Source organism: Bombus vosnesenskii, unplaced genomic scaffold, assembly GCF_011952255.1.
Source record: "Bombus vosnesenskii isolate JDL3184/JDL3185 unplaced genomic scaffold, Bvos_JDL3184-5_v1.1 scf7180000013285, whole genome shotgun sequence".
Lineage (NCBI taxonomy): Eukaryota > Metazoa > Arthropoda > Insecta > Hymenoptera > Apidae > Bombus > Bombus vosnesenskii.
Window position 1 is genome coordinate 2,727,526 of NW_022882938.1, and position 14,524 is coordinate 2,742,049.

General features: G+C 45.8%; 1 protein-coding gene across 4 annotated transcripts in view; it reads right to left on the reverse strand.

Annotated features, from left to right (window-relative positions):
- The window catches only part of LOC117232254, a 41,435-nt gene that overhangs the window by 1,437 nt on the left and 25,474 nt on the right, over positions 1–14,524 (reverse strand). For 2 of the 4 annotated variants that reach the window (XM_033491522.1, XM_033491526.1), the window contains 14 exons: positions 11,356–11,533; positions 9,755–9,850; positions 7,984–8,413; positions 7,323–7,378; positions 6,884–7,038; positions 6,566–6,738; positions 6,410–6,459; positions 5,590–5,721; positions 4,706–4,747; positions 3,963–4,156; positions 1,551–1,776; positions 702–831; positions 315–622; positions 39–237 (listed from right to left, as the gene is read on the reverse strand). In XM_033491522.1, the coding sequence (XP_033347413.1) occupies positions 39–237; positions 315–622; positions 702–831; positions 1,551–1,776; positions 3,963–4,156; positions 4,706–4,747; positions 5,590–5,721; positions 6,410–6,459; positions 6,566–6,738; positions 6,884–7,038; positions 7,323–7,378; positions 7,984–8,413; positions 9,755–9,850; positions 11,356–11,533 (2,369 nt within the window). Of the gene's footprint in view, positions 1–38; positions 238–314; positions 623–701; positions 832–1,550; positions 1,777–2,871; positions 3,098–3,962; positions 4,157–4,705; positions 4,748–5,589; positions 5,722–6,409; positions 6,460–6,565; positions 6,739–6,883; positions 7,039–7,322; positions 7,379–7,983; positions 8,414–9,754; positions 9,851–11,355; positions 11,534–14,524 lie in introns of all 4 variants that reach the window. The other 2 variants (XM_033491523.1, XM_033491524.1) reach the window with 2 other exon arrangements.

Genomic DNA, 14,524 nt, shown 5'->3' on the forward strand with positions numbered 1-14,524 from the left:
TTTCGCCTATTAAATAATGGAAGAAGATTTATGTATACCGGGTAGTTACATCCGAAGGGTTCGAAGGTGTGTAACAGCGGCAGCGGTGTAGGATTTCTGACCCATTGAATTGCCTGCCAGTTCGTCACGATCCACACGTCGTCCATAGCGACTATGGTATCTAGGAACGAAATGAAGCCCTCCTTGTGATGGGGCTGCGTGAACCAGGCGGCGTGATAGAATAGCCCAAATGGCGCTCTGGAAAGTAATTTTTTCTTACAATTAGGGTAACTGTATATTCGATCGATAACCGAGTAGTAATTCGCGAGACCGACCTGTTGGTCGTGTAATGTCTCTCGAAGTTCTTGATGAGCATCTTGTAAACACCGTCAGCAGTCGGTGGGTTGCTGCACGCGTCTCCCATCGAGCATCTACCTCCGTTTAGATCCTGCCACATCACCATAGGAACTTCCCACAAGCCTGGATAAGATCTGGTGGGGCACGGAGGAATCATGCAATCGTGGAACAGCTTGTAGTCCAAAGTGTACGGCCAACTCGGGGGTCGATTCTCGTATATCGGCATGGAGGAATCGTACGTGAAGTTCGTGTCCCACAACATTTTGAACATGTTGTTTCCGCCGACCTGTTTCGTTAGGATTAAAAACGTCGTTATCGAGTGCGTTATATTCTTCATTCTTATCTTTTTAAGAACGAAGGGTTACCGATAGGAACGGCGCCCTCATTCCCCTGACATCTTCCAGTTTGACGCCTCCGTAGGCTGAGAGAATTTCTCGCTGTCCAGCAACTTCTCGCGCCCATTTTCGCTGAGAGAACTGCTCACCGAAACTGTGCCTATTTTTAGAATTAATCAGCCTATTGGTCATCCGATGGTAAAGAAGACATGCGTTCGCAGAGCCACGATCCAAGAAAATCGATCGACCGGTAATCGTTTGCTCGCTTCCAAGTTACGGACGCGATCATGCGAAAATGATTCGAGAACCCTTTGCGAGTGTCGCTTTCCATCGATACCCGTGCAATGTTTTACGACGCGTTCGAAACCGGTTCTTGATCCGTTCTTGCATCCTGACCCATAGCGAGGTGCGAAAGCGGCGTCTTCTATCCGAATAAGCGATTGTGTCTCGCTCGAACGGACTAATCAAGCTGGCATTGGTTACTAATTGATCGGCGGTACATACAGGCTGAGCGTGAACGACTGCGATGCCCGACAATTGCTAGAATCGCTGAAGCGCCCCGATTGCTCGATGGTAATGAACACGTGATTAATGATCAACAACAGACGACGATGTAACACACGGTATCTCGTTAACTCGATCGATCGAGCAGCGATTCGCGGTGTTATCTTATGAAATACAGTCAATTACGTAGTTGCTTCGGATATCGTGTAACGTGTCGATCTTTTTGATATCGATAGACGAATACAACGATCAAGATCGTATAAAAGATTTTCAATTCGAAGGGAACTCTAGCGATAAGAAAAAGGTAGAAAACGGCAAAAGATCGCTTGCAACGTTTTTGTTCATTGATTCTTCTTTCCTATCGAGAATACTTACGAAACCGTGTGGGAGGCAATCTCATGACCACCGGCATACAGATTTTGGACTTGGCTGTAGTCGGTCCACTCGTGGGAGACGTAGAACGTGGCCGAGATGGGACAGCCGTTTGGATTTTTTCGTCCTTTCTCGAACAGGTCGCTGTAGAGACCCTTATTCAAATCGTTCACAGAATCGTCGAACGTCAGCAGAACGATTTGCGGTATTTCCTCCGAAAGGTAGTCACCTATTTCGGGGATCGTTGTTCCGGATCGGAGGGGAAAGGGCAAGGTGAAGGGGAAGGACGATCGGAAACGTGGACGTGTTTTATCGTGTGGGAACGTGTACGCCGATTGTTTGTATTTCCGTAATTTGTCGAAGAAACGGCAATGTCGTGTGCGTGAATGTACGTCGACGAGTGTTGCGATCGGTTCGGGTGTCGTTGCGTGATGGGAATGCGAGGGATGATTGAGTGATGCGAATAGAAAGAGTGAGAAAGAAAGAAGAGAGCGAAGAGAGAAAAGAAAGAAAAGTTGCGGTTAGTGTGCGTCATTAGTACACGGCACAGGTGCGGTGCACAGCTGGTGAAACTGCTTCGCGACCCGTGTCACCGTTCATCTCCGATCACGCTCATTTCACCAGCCGTGCGTCGCAATTTACGTTTTATCGCGATCCCCGACAATCCTCTAATTGCCTGGCCCGAGCGTAACGCGGCATTCGCAATGGGAGCGGAGCAATTTGTTCCGGAAACACGGCATCGTATCTGTGCCTGTGCACGAAGAGAAGCTATCGCTTCTTTCTACGAAACGCTCCGATGCGCGTCAATGAAATAAGTCGTCTACTTCTTTCCAAACAACGCGTTGGAGGACATCGCGCGACGATACTATCGACTCCACTTTCTTTCCTATCTATCCTATTCTCAGGCCTGAAATAACACGTCGGTCGAGAATACGAAATCTTACTTTCAGATTAGCTGGTTGTTGTTTCTTCCGTGCAGTCGGGATGTTGCTTTTCTTTTCCGCGCATCGTCTACTCCGATACAAATTATCCCGGTTTCGTTTGCACGAAATTAGAGGATCGTCGAAGAAACGAAGCGTTCCAGAGTGTTTTTTTTTTTTTGGAACCAGCGCAGATATATAGGCGACTAGTAGACTCTGAAGTCTGTAAAGTCTAGCGGGAGAACGTTAGTGGAAGAGTGACGTAGGCAATGACGTTCGATGAACCATGTATTACGCGAGCAACGAATTAGCGTAGAAGCGCGACATTCGTAACCTCGCCCGTCCCGTGTACGTAGTCAGAGCGAAAAAAAGCTGCGGCTACTTTTTCTTTCCGTTTAACTTACGAGACAGTGTGCGATGCCATTTCGTGGCCGTCCGCGTAAAGATTTTGCACCTGGCTATAATCGGTCCACTCGTGCGAAACATAGAAGGTGGCCGTGATCGGACAGCCGTTCGGATTCTTACGCTCATTTTCGAATAGATCGCTGTACAACGGTTTGTTCAGATCGTTCACGGCATCGTCGAACGTCAGCAGAACGATCTGCGGCGTCTGTTCGACTGGGATTCCACCTAAGTACACGACATTACACACATGTATCGTACGTTGCGCGATTTTCATTCGTTGTCCACTTCTAAGAGAGATCGCGAGATATCCTCGTGCATCGGTGGAATTTACCGCGACCGAATCCATGTGACACGCAACGCTTATCAGAAAAACGAAATCTCGTTGGATAAAGTAGCGCGGTTGATCCATTGCTTAATTAGAAACGAAACATAAGCAGAGACACCCGACTCTGGCAGATTCTTCCGGATGATTTATGCGAGATATGCGGTTGCACAATCCACTCTAGACGCATGTACAGCTAGCTAGGCTGTTTTAATCGCTTACGTATCGCTCGCCTGCGGCCAAATATTATTACCGCGACTCGACGCGTTTCGTTCATGCCACGCGCTTTAATTTAATATATATGGATAGTTCTCTTTTGACATAACGCCTATAAGATGATACCTCGACGATTTCAGCGTCGATATAGATACTTTTGAAACGCGAATGCCTAATTCGGATTCAAATCACGCGGGAGCTTTCGATTTCGAACAGTCTTACGCGCACGTGCGAAATTGCAAGCGGCTAGGCGGATCTGTTTCACTTTCGAGCGGCCCATGGAACGGTTATGTGTAACGTTAGAACCGGAGAAAGTCACGGTGGCTGCTAAACCGATCGGCTAAACTTAACATTCATGGCGTACGGACGCTTGCGTCATTGGCTACTGGCTACCCACGTTGTATCGTTCCAACTTCGATGATATCGATTCGACTTTTCCGCGTGTTTAGCTGTGTATGCGAGTCTCCTCGACGCGAACCGCACCGGTCGTTTTCCCCTGCTCCGTATCGAGCGTCGAACGGATAAGGAAATAATTTGCGTGTGCTCGCATACCTGGAATGTCCGCGCCGCCGCAGCTGCAATCAGGAAGCAAGCAGACGTCCTTGCGACACTTTGCCGCTGGTTTGTCGACCTGAGGAGTCGGATAAATCGGCGCTGGCCTCGTCGGTGGATACCTGTAAATGTCGATGAACTCCTGCGCTTTCGATACGATCTCGGTGGACGGTTTCAAGGTTGGTCGCGATCGCCTGAAACGCAGAATTATCGATTTCAGAGAATCAATGGCGAAAAAAGGTCGCGTTCCGCAGTTCGCTGAAACTAGCTATTGTTTCCTTTCGTGCAACGTGATTTCACCATTCTGTCAACGACAACGTTCGTGATCCATCGATCAAAAATTGATTTATCTCTCTTGCCGTTTCTATTCTTTCGTTTTTACTTTTCCCGGTGGCCGATGGTATCCGTTAGAGGCGGATAATCGTTTAGTAACTTTATTAGCGACAGCTGTGCAGCTTACACGCAATTAACTTTCTAACTGCATTAATTCGATACAGTCACGTTCGTTCACCTCGTCGGCAACGAGAAAAGACACCGAGAGGCGACGCGACGCTAGTGGATCTCGTGATTTTCGACATCCCGGGTCGGATGCTCGTTTTCGTTGCAACGATCATTCCCGTAATCAACCTTTACGATGTTAACGTTGCGCGAAAGAACCTGATAATTTGTCGACTAATCGGAACTAGAGCTAGTTTCTCGAATACGCAGAAGAGCGAAATATCGTGCGAAGTATCTCGACTTACGGTGGTGCCGTGCCACGGTGGACCTGTTGTGGGCGACCTCGGCTGGAAGAAAAACACAGAAAAGGATTGAAGAAAACGGAGGCGTGATAGAAATCGAGGTAAAACGCGAGGAGGAGTCGCACGCGAGAAAGAGAGAGAAAGAGAGAGGCAAAGGAAAAGAAAATGAAAAAATCGGTGATGTTTCCGGTGGTGCACAAAAGGAAAATGTTCGACTGCCGGGAGAGAAAGCGAATGCTTCGTTTAGCGGAATACAGAGACCGGCGAAATCGGGTCTTGGTCGATGGAGACGCTGCAAGGCCGTTCTTTCGCCGTGCAGAAAACCAAAGAATCGGTTCAAGCAGTAACGGAACGAACATCGAAGATGCTGATCGAAACGCGTCGTAATTCGTTGTTACATTATCGAAAAATTTGGACGTGACTGAACGTGTTACTCTCACGAGAAATAATCCTAAGTATGTTACGGTATTCAACGTCTTCGATCTCGCTTACGATAGTTTTACCACCACTTTCACGAACTCTTGGACGCGAGTATATAATGAAAGTGAACATGTACGAGCGTACTTACGCATTGCACTCAATCAGCGTTCACGTTTTATATTTTCGCGCTGAGTAATATCGCGTAATGATCTTCGATCATGGGACGAGTCCCCGCTGAATAAACACCGCCGGGTTTTTATCGAAACCTTTACGAAAGGACGGGGGAATCCCGTATGCCTCTCGACATTCGAAGAAAGCGAGAAATAATGTCGCATTCGTCACTATCGATTTGTCGGAATACTATCAAGCTGTGCGCGGTGATCCTTGCGATCTCAGTCCTCTCTGGTTGCATAATTCGGGAAAAAACTAGTCGACGACGACCGATAATGAGTATGTGGATACTCTACCTGGGTGCATTGACTGTGTAAGGCCTGCTGGTAGTTGTCGGAGGCTGCGTGGTCGTTGTTAACGGGATAAACGTGTCTACGATGGCATTTGGAGTCGTCACGTGAACGACAGGGTGGCTGAGCACGTTCGGTCTGTGCACACGCGACGATTAATTAATAAATTGACGAGAAACCGAGCAACGATTCTCCTCGTGATCCCATCGACGCTTTCTGCGGTGAAGGACCGCAGACGGCACTGCTGAGACGGATCGTTTATCCAATTTTTCTATGTTATTAACCATGACCAATTGTGCAAAGTTTCTCTTTGTTCTTCTGCCTGTCGTTGACTTTACGTCGTTCGAATTAGAATGAGATTTATATAAATAAAATACAAAAATATAGCGATTAAAGCATCCGATAGAACAGGCGAGAAAAAGGAAATTCAGCTTGAAATGGACTTTTAGAAACAGCAAGTCATCCAGACCAGCTGGACGGGTGTCTAGCAGGTTGCGCGCGTTTGTCTGCGCCGACTACTATTTTTAACGCTCCTTAAACCGATAACTTGGCGCGTTTACGTAAGCACGATTTTCGCTTGATTTCACGGAATATCAGTCAGCGGTAAGAGTCAGCGAACGTTGCGCGGATGTGCCGATATCATCTTCAATTCCTAAGAAACGTAATTTGAAAGAATAGCAAAGAGACATCGATGAAAGCTCAAGGCGACGGTAGTTTCTTTCTCGCTTCACGCTCAAGGAGAGAGTTTGAAGGTTTAGCAAACATCGATGAGTATTTTACATAAAACTATCAAAGGTTCCGTCTTAATTAATAAAAGATTTCTCACCTGAACGACTGGTTTTCGGTAATTCGGAACTTGTTCTTGTTAAGCTGAGCCTGGACGTACATCCGACACATGGCAAACAGAAAAACGACACAATAATGATTCGCGATTTGCACCCAATTCGTTTCTAAATGAGCAATTAGACGCTTTCCATTCTACCTGATTCTCGTAGATATCGTAATCCTGCGCCGTAACGTCCTGGTTCAGGTTGTATTTGTCCGCTTCATTCACCGCGACCTTCTTTGGCTTTTGGTATTGTTTCGTGTTTACCTCGCTGATCTTGACACTCGGTTGAACGGGCACTGATTGATTCACGGTATATTGATTGTAATCTAACCGGGAAATACCATCGATTACTTTTATCCAATTCATATTATTCCGGATGGTTTCATCGACGCGTTCGCGATCACGGACAACTTCTAGCATTTCGATTGGATAAACGAGTCACGAGTCGGTTTACGTAAACAATTATCTTACCGTCATCTTTGTAAATGGACACGTCGTCATCGTAAATGGTATAATAAGGATAACTCTGGTCCGGATCGTTGTAGTACGATTTGGAGATGACCGGGGCAACGGTGGACGCCAAGATCTTGGCGACTCTCGGCGACTCGGAGGATGGTACTTGCGTCCTGTGCCACGTTAAACAGGATTAACATTCTGGAACGTTCTCTTTAGAGGGGTACTTATCAACGGAGAGAGTTATCTTAAACGATCACTGGCAGCTAGAGCCGTTTCGTGAGATAATCGGTGTTGGAAGTTGGAAAAAAGGAACGTCGAATCGACGTTACGTAAAGGCGAAGCAGCCACCGGTAGAATTAAAGGAGCCCACGGCGAAAGAGAAATCGAGTAAAAAGGTCGTAGCGCGCGCCGCGGCAGGGCTGCTCGGTCCGATTTCAAAGCAGATTTTACGTACCTGTAATGGGCTTCCGTTTGGGCACGCGTGCTCACCAGACTCTCCTTTTCCCTTTCCTGCGGGACATTAATTGAGAAATTAATTCCCGCCTCGCTTGTTTTTTATTTCTCGTCGAATTTATCTTGCTTTCAACCACGCTAATTGATTTGGCGCCCGCGTGGCAACGATTGCGCGAAGAATTCATTTCTTACGAAAGTTATTTCCTACGCAACGCGTACGAATAGATTCAGAGCTCGAAAATAGCAGAGAAATTTATATTGTACGAACACGAGTCTTCTGTGTCCCCGTTTTTACGCTACGTAGACTTTCTTGTTTGGCCGATCGAGTCGGGCAGTTCCAATCGACCGGCCTACGTTTATCTCTGATTGATTTACAGTTATCTTGCCAAACGTTCCAGACAAATGGCAAACCGATACTTAATCATGCTATTTCTGAAGTAGAAGAAAGCGAGGGATTACTCAATTTATTGTAGCTTCGTTAGATCACTTAAAAAAACCAATATACAGGGTGGTTCGTAACTGGTGGTACAAGCGGAAAGGGGGTGATTCTATGCGAAAAAAGAAGTCGAAAATATAAAATAAAAATTTTTTTTTAAATTTTTTTTTTTTAATCTTTCCATCGATATATATACATATATACCATAGCGACTAAAGGAACTCACCGAAATCACGTTTCTTCGGAGACCATCTCTATCCCGTTGAACTTGGCCAATCGTCGAGGGTTGTCCTCTGTAGACTCGTTGCTGCCTGTCGCTCTCTACCTCCGACGCTGGCTCGTACTCGTCCTCGTGATAGTTCCTGGCCTGTTGCCTCTGTCGAATCTGCTTTTCGGTGATTTGGGGTACGGGAGACGGCGTTGTCGTGATAGGAATCGGTTGTCTCTGAACGGGACGCTGTTGCTGTTCACGTCTGTGTTGTTGCTGCTGTTCTCGGATCTGTTGCTGTTCTCGGATCTGCTGCTGTTCTCGGATCTGCTGCTGTTCTCGGATCTGCTGCTGTTCTCGGATCTGTTGTTGTTCTCGGATTTGCTGTTGTTCTCGGATTTGCTGCTGCGGCCGTTGTCGCTCCTGAAGGGTCTCGATCTTTGCCGATCTGCGCGATTCAAGAGAAACGATTGCGTCACGGTTAATTGACGGCCTTTAACGATCATTGCGGCCGTTCGGTTGGGTGGGTTTTTCTCGACCTCTGAGATTTCGCAAAGTTCCGTGTCGAACACGGCACGCCGGAGGAAATAAAACCAAGTTGACCGTGTTAGCTTAAACGAAAATTCATTGCGATAAAAGAACGGCGCGTTGCGCTCGTAGCAATCCGAGCGGATCGATTCGTCGATCGAAACGGATCGATCGTAACGTCTCATCGGCCGGGCGTGCCGATCGAACCAGTTTCGATACCAAAACACGTTGCCAGGAATGGCAAGGACGTTGATCAGACACGGCGAGATGAAAAGAAGTGGGGCACAGGTTGGGAAATCGCTTCTTTCCCCGATTACTCGTGCACAATACGTTAATGAGCGACCGGCGACCGCTTGTTGCCTAACTTTTGCTCGCACAAGGGAAGTCGTACCCGGTTCCGAGGTGTAGTGCTCTCCGCGAGAAACAGCCGGAGAGAGTGGGAGTTCATTGTAGGCTAGCGCTCGGTTATACAACAAATTCACTGGGTTTCCGCTTAATCCTTTCGGCAACGAGTTTCAATGGACGGGAGAATTAACGCGTAGCCGTTTTGACGGTTCTTTTGATCGAGATCCAAAGAATTCTAGAAGAATAAAGTAGCGTAGTATTGTAAAAGTGGAGGGAAAGCAAAGATAATAGGAAGTCTCATACGTGGCAACCGGTCTGACAAAGCATGGCAGACCTGAATTGTAATTTTAGCGATAAATAGAGGGGCAGAGGAAATCGTAATCGGATTAATCGCGATCGATCGACGTTTATTGTTCGATTCTTGACGTCATTGCTTCTATTTTCTCAAGGTACTGTTTTCTCGCATGCAGTCAGATCGCTGATCAACTCGTAATTCCGCAACAGTTTTGACAACTGGAAAAATACGACCGTTTCGACGATACGTTTCTGTCTCGATCGCTACGCCCTTCCCATTTCGTTTCCTCGTCCTTCGAACTCTCACTCCGTGCGGCTTTTCCTCTTTCCACATCAACAGCGAACACGAGTGAAGTTCTTTGGCAATCACCGTCAAAGCTGAATCGTCACGCAATCGACGGACGTCCGGTATTATAGATCGATCGAGAGAGGATTTTGTTCTCCAAAGACCGTTCAAACAGATCGGCCTGGTCGCAGCCTGTTCTTGACTAATCGCTCGCATCGAATAGCAAAGGGAAGACAAGCAAAGACAATCGAACAGTCGAAAACTGATAAATAAATTGGTATGGTAACCCACGTGTGTAATAGTTACAAGCGACACGTAATAGCGTTGAAAGCTCACCTTTCCAATAACGGATCTTCTTCGGCTTCCTTACTGGGAGATCCGCCTTCGGGGCAACCTACGTTACGTGGCCAATCGCATGTCTGCAACTCGTGACTGTAAAAAGAAAGCAACACAAGTTTCTTCAATATCGATTGTTGTATTTCGCTAATCGTTTTATGATCATCGTTTTGGCAAAAAATAGCAGGGTTGGTATACCTATGATAACTGTGTTAGAATAGAATGAAACCTTCTTTACAAAATTTTCATCTGGTAGAAATATTCGAGGGTCGTTTTACGCTATAGGTTTCAGGTAAATTAACCACTATCCTGAATGAGGCATGGCATTCACATCGAGCTCGGTTTACTTTAGGTTAAGCAAGTTTTGTGACAGATTTACTACTCCTGACAATATACCAATATACTACCAACTCCAGGTAGTAACTTTCGAGGGTTCAAGTAAATTACTTAGTATTACCCTTAACGATACAGGCAGAAGTACGGTGATTCCTGCGGTAATTTGTTAACTTTTATACTATTTGCCCACTATAAAGCATCATTTTGACGTACGACGTGACTTTTCCCATCAAACATGGTGATTCGACCGGGAAACAAGTTTCTTCGATTACCGACTCTACGTCACGCGAACCATCTCATTAAACAAAATTCTTTTATTCGATATCGAGATATTTGTTAAAAGTATATGAAACGTAGCCGCCAACAGGCGATTTTAGATGGTTGAAATCTTAGTTCGAACAACAGAGTATAGCGCATTTAGTGTTATCGAAAATGTTTAATTCCACGAGTAGTGCAGTTTGTTGGTGGACGTTCTGAGGCTTGAGAAGCATTCTGTTCAGGTCTGGAAACGGACAAGAAATAGAAATCTCCACGGAATCTCGTAATACACGAGTCCTGGGAATACGGGAGAGTATATCCATTAGACTTGTCTATATCTGGACGACAATACCGCATTTCGCTTTTGATCCGACTCCTCGTATTATTCGCTCGAGTTTCAATTTACCGCGCTACCAATTTCTACCCGTATTAGTTGATCGTGTACGAGAATCGTTTCCACGTTTTTGCTCGCAATCCGTTTGTTCACCCGTTTGCACGTGTCCTCTCGATCAATTATCAGCTGATTCGAAGAAACGTTCCGCGGCTGTATTTTACAATGAGAAAAAATGTTGGCTCGACAGTAGGACAAGAATTATATATTATAACCCTTCTAATCATTTAATTAAGTTGAGTTATAGTTAAGTTTAGTTAATTAAGCTAAAAACTGGGATTATACAGGGTGGTTGGTAAATGATGGTACAAGCGGAAAGGGGGCGATTCTACGCGAAAAAAGAAGTCAAAATATAGAATTCTAATTCTAATCGTTTAATTAAATTGAGTTATAGTTAAGTTTAGTTAATTAAGCTAAAAACTGGGATTATATATCCTGTTGTAGAAACAATATAATTAATTTAATTAATAATAATAATTAAACGCAAAATCATTATAGTAATAGCTCCTGTTAGAACAACTAAAGATAAAATTAATGAAATTGCTGTAATTAAATAAGTTTTTTTTTTTTTTGTAAAGTTCGATGCATTAGGATAACTTTCGAGGATTATACTTGCCTGTACATTAATCCCCCTGTGCAGGATTCGAGCAAAGCACCGCCAAACACGCAAACATAGTATTGCGTACAGTCACGAGGATGAGGGTAATATCCAAATTCCTCGGGACACTCGAATTCCAATACCGCTTCGTTTCTACTCGCTCTGGCGCTTCTAGGAATGGGGTTTCGTTGACATTCTGAAAGCAGAATAGGATACGATTAAGTTGAGACACGTTCGATATCCGCCTCCGCAGCAGAAGTGGTTTAACGAAAAAATTCAGAACGATAAAAGATACTGTCCACGGGGATCCGATACAGTTTGAATTATAGTAGTGTATGTTCCCGTATCTCGATGTGGATCGGTTGAGGTATTGGAACGTGAGCGGTAGACGAGATGGTGGATTGCGTAACGCGGATTGTAAGTAACCGGATTTTTTGGTCGACCTTGCGCGTACGCACATTCGAGAAATTCGAGCAACCAATGTTTGCAGATTCGGATGCACCACAACAACGACTAGGGAAGGGAAAGGGGCAACTGAAATCGAACACTTGGCGCCAAATTTTTCGTAATCGATACGATGTGGTCGCTATGGTGCGAATTTGCGAACGATATTTCATCAGGAGTACAAGAGAGACACGAAGCGAGCGAGATGCGTTGCGTTTGGCAGCGGTTGCGGTGCCACTTTGTTACCAGCTAAATAACATGCTATCGTTGAATATAGTTTCTACGTTCTACCATTGTTTCGTCTGCTGGCGGATTCGATTATCCCACTAAAGCTTTCTGGCACAACTTCATCGTGAGACCGCGCCACCGCTGGAAAGACGAATTGATTTGTTAGAAACGTGACTTACGCCATTCCTTGTTGTACTTTCGTCGTGAGAATACGTGCCTGTACAGTAACGCCTAGGCCGGCTGCTTGTATGTAAATCCTTTTTCACGTCGTTACCACTTCTATAACGGTGTTACCGGAGTTGCGATTAAACTGTCAAAATCTATGAGCCAATGCTTCCGTTAGATATCCTCGTTCACCACTTAAGACAGGGTAGCACGAGTGTGTCAAATTTGACAAAAGTTAGGAAAAACGAGAAAGTGGTAAATACATAGGAACGAAACGAACTATACGAGTCGAAAGTTGGCGTTCGCTTCTATTTTCCAACTTTTCCCCAATTGCCGATCGAAAGCGATAGCAACCACGTGCATCGAAAGCATTTCTGGGTCAACGTTTTTGCGCTCAGCGGAGCTACGAGGCGCGGTGAAACCGTGGAACGCCGAACTCCCGGTGTATTTCTTTACCTTCCCATGTGCGGCGAAGGAATAACAGAGCGATTACATAATTGTCATTAGGCTGCGCGCATCTGACGCGCGGGATACCGGTAATGAATTTTTGTTGATGCGAAGGACGAGAAGAGACACCCGTTACCGGTAGAATTAAGCAACTGTAATTGGAGACGCGGGTTGTATCGGAGCCGCTGCGAAGGTAAGCCTCGCGTAATAACTCGTAGACGCGATCGATCACCGAGAACGCGTTTAATTAGATCAAGACCGGTTTATCGAGGCAGCGGTCGGAAATTCAATTCTTTCGCAAGTTTAACACGCCCTTATTGTTCAACGAGACGGAGAACATTTTTCTGTACGATAACACCGAGGAACAAAAAGCACGAGAAACAAGAACCGTTTGGCCAACCTTCGCCTTCCAGTTTCGCGGCGTTCCATCCAAATGCTTTCAGTTTTGCAAGTAAAATATGAAGTCATGCGGCAAGGGTTCGACGCACGTTGGAAATTTTCTTCGTCCGACAGTGTAAAAACGAACGGCCTGGTTTGTAACCGCGAGGGTACTTTCTATTAGCGACCTAACGTGGTTCGTAACGGTCGCTGTTCGTAACATGCGTGGACACATCACGGATACCAGTCGTTAATTGAAATTACACGGAATTGTGGAAACTGGTGCGCCGCGAAGCGCGATTAACGTGGCAGCCCTTGGCAAACAAACAAGAAAATATGATTATAGATGCAATCGTTCCCACCCAAGCGACTTTTACTTTTATACCTTGTTAATAGACCGACCTCGCTAAATCGCGGCACACGTGAATCACACTTTCGTTTCGTAATACGAAAAGCTGCGTAAATCCTATTAAACCACCTATAATACCATCTATAATCATCGTGGTCAATTACCATCGCGTGGTCATCGCGAACAAACTATCTGCTGGAATTGTTTATCGAACGTGGCGACGATTACGAGGGCAACGCGCGTCCTCGTGGATGTACTTCGAGCAAGGAGACGCAGCTTGGCGCTCTTCCCGGTGTCATTGAAAGTATCAACTAGTCGCGACGAAGGTCACCAGGAAAAATCGAAATGGAGGAAAGTGAGCTCTCTGGACTGCGTGACGGGATCGACCTTGAAGAGAATATAGTTCAGAAGGTACGACAAAACGAGCATTCGGACGAATATCCTGGTACCGTTCTCTCGACCTTCCGGTAGACCGACGTCGACCTTGCCGCAATGGTAAGGCAGCTGATCCTTAAATATTTGTCGACCCTTTCGACCACGAATTCCTACGATTCTCCTTTTGGAACACGATCGCTTTACGACTTTCCTTTTCGGAGGAATGATATACGATACCGATAACCCATCTCGTCGTTGTTGTAAGGAATGCGACGTTGCAGTACTTACTGCGGTATCGCATCGAGTCGCAATTCAATTTCCTCCGTAGCGGCGCGATCTTTTCTCCTGGCGTGAAATCGATTTCGCGTGAGGAATCCTCTTTCCTTAAGAGGGATAATAAGATTTCTTACGGATCTCGTACGATTCTGACATTTGCCTGGCGTTCGTATAAAATGTAATGCGATCGAGCGTCAGGGCCGATGACGAGAGGTGTTTCAGACGTTCTAGAAAGGCGAATAATATACTGATCCCGTGAATGTTCGCGCACTTTGGCCGCGATGGAGTAAATGTCAAATGAAACGCGGTCCCACCTTCGACGCGCGTTCCAATTTTTCGTCACTCGTGTACGCGTACATTCTCTGACCGTGCTCCTTGGCATTCTTTTAGTCGTTTGACCTTCGTTGTTAATATGTCTCCGTGTATTTTATTTTTCCAATCAACGCGAGCTACTTGTTATCGTTTGATCGACGTGTTAAGAAGCCTTCGCGGATTCGTAGGAGGGCGCGTGCTCGGCCAGACATT